Raw genomic sequence first — 2,141 nt, 5'->3', positions numbered from 1 at the left:
TCAGCCCGTCAAGTCACACGGCCCGTTGGTCCCGCAGTTTCCCCGTCGGGCCTCCTCAGCCGTGTCGCCGTGTGGCCGTGTGCTGGGAGGCGGGGGCCGTGCGGGGCGGCGGCGGGGCGCGCGGCCGGGCTTTCTTGGGGCGGTCGGGCCTGCGGGAGCCACGCGCTGCAGTAGACGGCCAGGCGGGCCGGGTCCTCGCGGGGCCTCTCCTCTCGGGCCGGGACGCCGCCGCCGCCGCGCTCCCCTTCCGTCGGCGCGGGGGGTGGGGGTGAAAGCGGGCGGGGGCGGCTGGCGCGAACGGATCAGGGTTCGGCTTCGGGCTCCCTGGGAAGACGCGGGCCGGGAGGAGGGAGGGGCGGGCGCGGCCTGGGCCCCAGGGCCCGAGGAGTGACTGGCTGAGCCCCGCTCCTCTGCGGGCTCCGCACCCCGAGGCGGAAACTGAGGGGCGGGAAAGTCGGCCCGGGACGCGGCGGGGCGAAGGGCGGAGCGGGGCCTCCGAGGGAAACGCCCTGGGCGTGGCCTGCGGGCTCCGGGGCCCGGGGAGGAGGCGGGTGGCTTCGGGGACCCAGGGGACGACGGCCTCCCCTCCGTCTGCCGCGTCTCTTCCCGTCCGTCGAGGCCCGGACGCTCTCCCGCCACCGCTGGGCCTACAGGCTGCTGGCGGGGGAGGGGCTGCTCCTGGCCGCGAAGGGGGTGCGGGGGGTGGCGGGAGGAGACGGGGGGGGGCGGGGAGGTGGCCCCTCCTTCGGCCGCCGTCAGTCGGACGCCCACCACGTGCTAAGTGTGCGCAGCGGGCAGCGACAGGGGACAACAGCATAGCGGCTGCCCTGTCACCGAGGGCGGAGTGTCGGCTGTGGTCAGAGCCGTCAAGGGGACACAAAAGAGAGTAAACAAGTTGACTGCGGCCAACATCGTGCGGTGAGGGGAGCAGCGGGAGCAGCGAAAACGCTGAGGGAGAAAGTGAAGCAGGGCAGCGTGGGAAGGCCCCCTGGGCAGGTGACACTCAGTCTAAGATCTGAAGGAGGAGGAAGCAACCATGGCGTGGGGAGAGCCTTTCAGACTGAGGGAGGAGCTTCACCCCCTCGCTCCTTCCTGTGTTAGGATGTGCCCGGTACTGCTCTAGTTGCTAGAAGAGCGGAGATAAATAATAGAAGGGAAGTTCTTTCTCTCATGGAGTTTTTGTTCAAGTGGAAGGAGACTGAAGACGAACAACTAGGGAGTGATGAATGCGGTAAAAGAAATAAAAACAAGCTTATGGGATAGGAACTGACTAAAGATAAGGGGACTATGGGAGGCGAGGTGGTAAGGGAAGGCCGCTCAGAGACCCGAATGAAGAGAAGGAGCCAGACATGCAAAGATCTGGAAGAACATCTGGAAGACAGAGGGAAGTGGGAATGAGTTTAGCAGGTTTGTGGTGTATGGTGGGAGTGTGATGGGCATTGAGGTTCAGGGACCGGGTAACGAAGGGAACGGCAAAGCTAGGAGAGTGGTTTGGATTTTATGAGAAGGTGTTGGGAAGCTGATGGAGAGACACGGACATCGGAGGAATGTGAGAGGTCTGATCCCTCCAGCTCCTCTGGGTGTGGAGTGAAGGGGTGGGAGCGTGGGAGTGGAAGCAGTCAGGAGGCTACTGCACTAGTTCAGGCAGGATGATGTTGGCCTGGATGTGGAGATGGAGGCAAGTGATCAGATAAATCTAGGGGCTGAGCTGATAGGAGGGACTTGATGACTATTTCGATGTGGGGCAGGGGGTGAAGAAGAAGGATTCCTCTTTGGATTTTAATTCCAGATGGATGGTAATATTGAGTTGGAGTGGGCAGTAGAGACAGGTTTAGGGGTGGAAAATGGGAATTCAGTTTTGGAGAACTTACAGAGATTTCTGTTAGACAGGCAAGTGCAGATGCCCAGCAAGCTGTTAGCTCTCTGAACCTGGAGCTCAGAGGAGAGGATTGATCTAGAGATAACATTTGGCTTGGGGCACGGGACTGTGCTGGTTAGGCCAACAGGGACAGCACTGTTCAAGGCACTAGGTTCACTATTCACAAGGTTGGGCTGACATCACACTAAGTCTATAACATTTTTAACACTCCAAAAAGGAACCCAGTATCTGTTAGCAGTCATTCCCCACCCTCCCCTACCCC

General features: G+C 61.4%; 1 protein-coding gene across 1 annotated transcript; it reads right to left on the bottom strand.

Moving 5' to 3' along the window:
- On the bottom strand, window positions 1-912 carry LOC116661020 (basic proline-rich protein-like). Its single transcript, XM_032472248.1, has 2 exons — window positions 835-912; window positions 1-777 (listed from the first exon to the last, which is right to left on the bottom strand). Exons 1-2 carry the CDS (start codon window positions 910-912, stop codon window positions 1-3), a joined length of 855 nt encoding a protein of 284 aa, XP_032328139.1.
- Window positions 913-2,141: the final 1,229 nt, after the last annotated feature.

The sequence above is a fragment of the Camelus ferus genome, chromosome 32 (genome assembly GCF_009834535.1).
Source record: "Camelus ferus isolate YT-003-E chromosome 32, BCGSAC_Cfer_1.0, whole genome shotgun sequence".
Classification (NCBI taxonomy): Eukaryota; Metazoa; Chordata; class Mammalia; order Artiodactyla; family Camelidae; genus Camelus; species Camelus ferus.
This window is presented reverse-complemented; position numbering and strand designations above follow the sequence as displayed.

Coding starts and splice junctions, on each gene's coding strand:
- LOC116661020 (XM_032472248.1), bottom strand. CDS start 912: ATGTTGGCCGCAGTCAACTTGTTTACTCTCTTTTGTGTCCCCTTGACG. Junction 778..834: donor CAGCCGACACTCCGCCCTCG/GTGACAGGGCAG, acceptor GCGCACACTTAG/CACGTGGTGGGCGTCCGACT.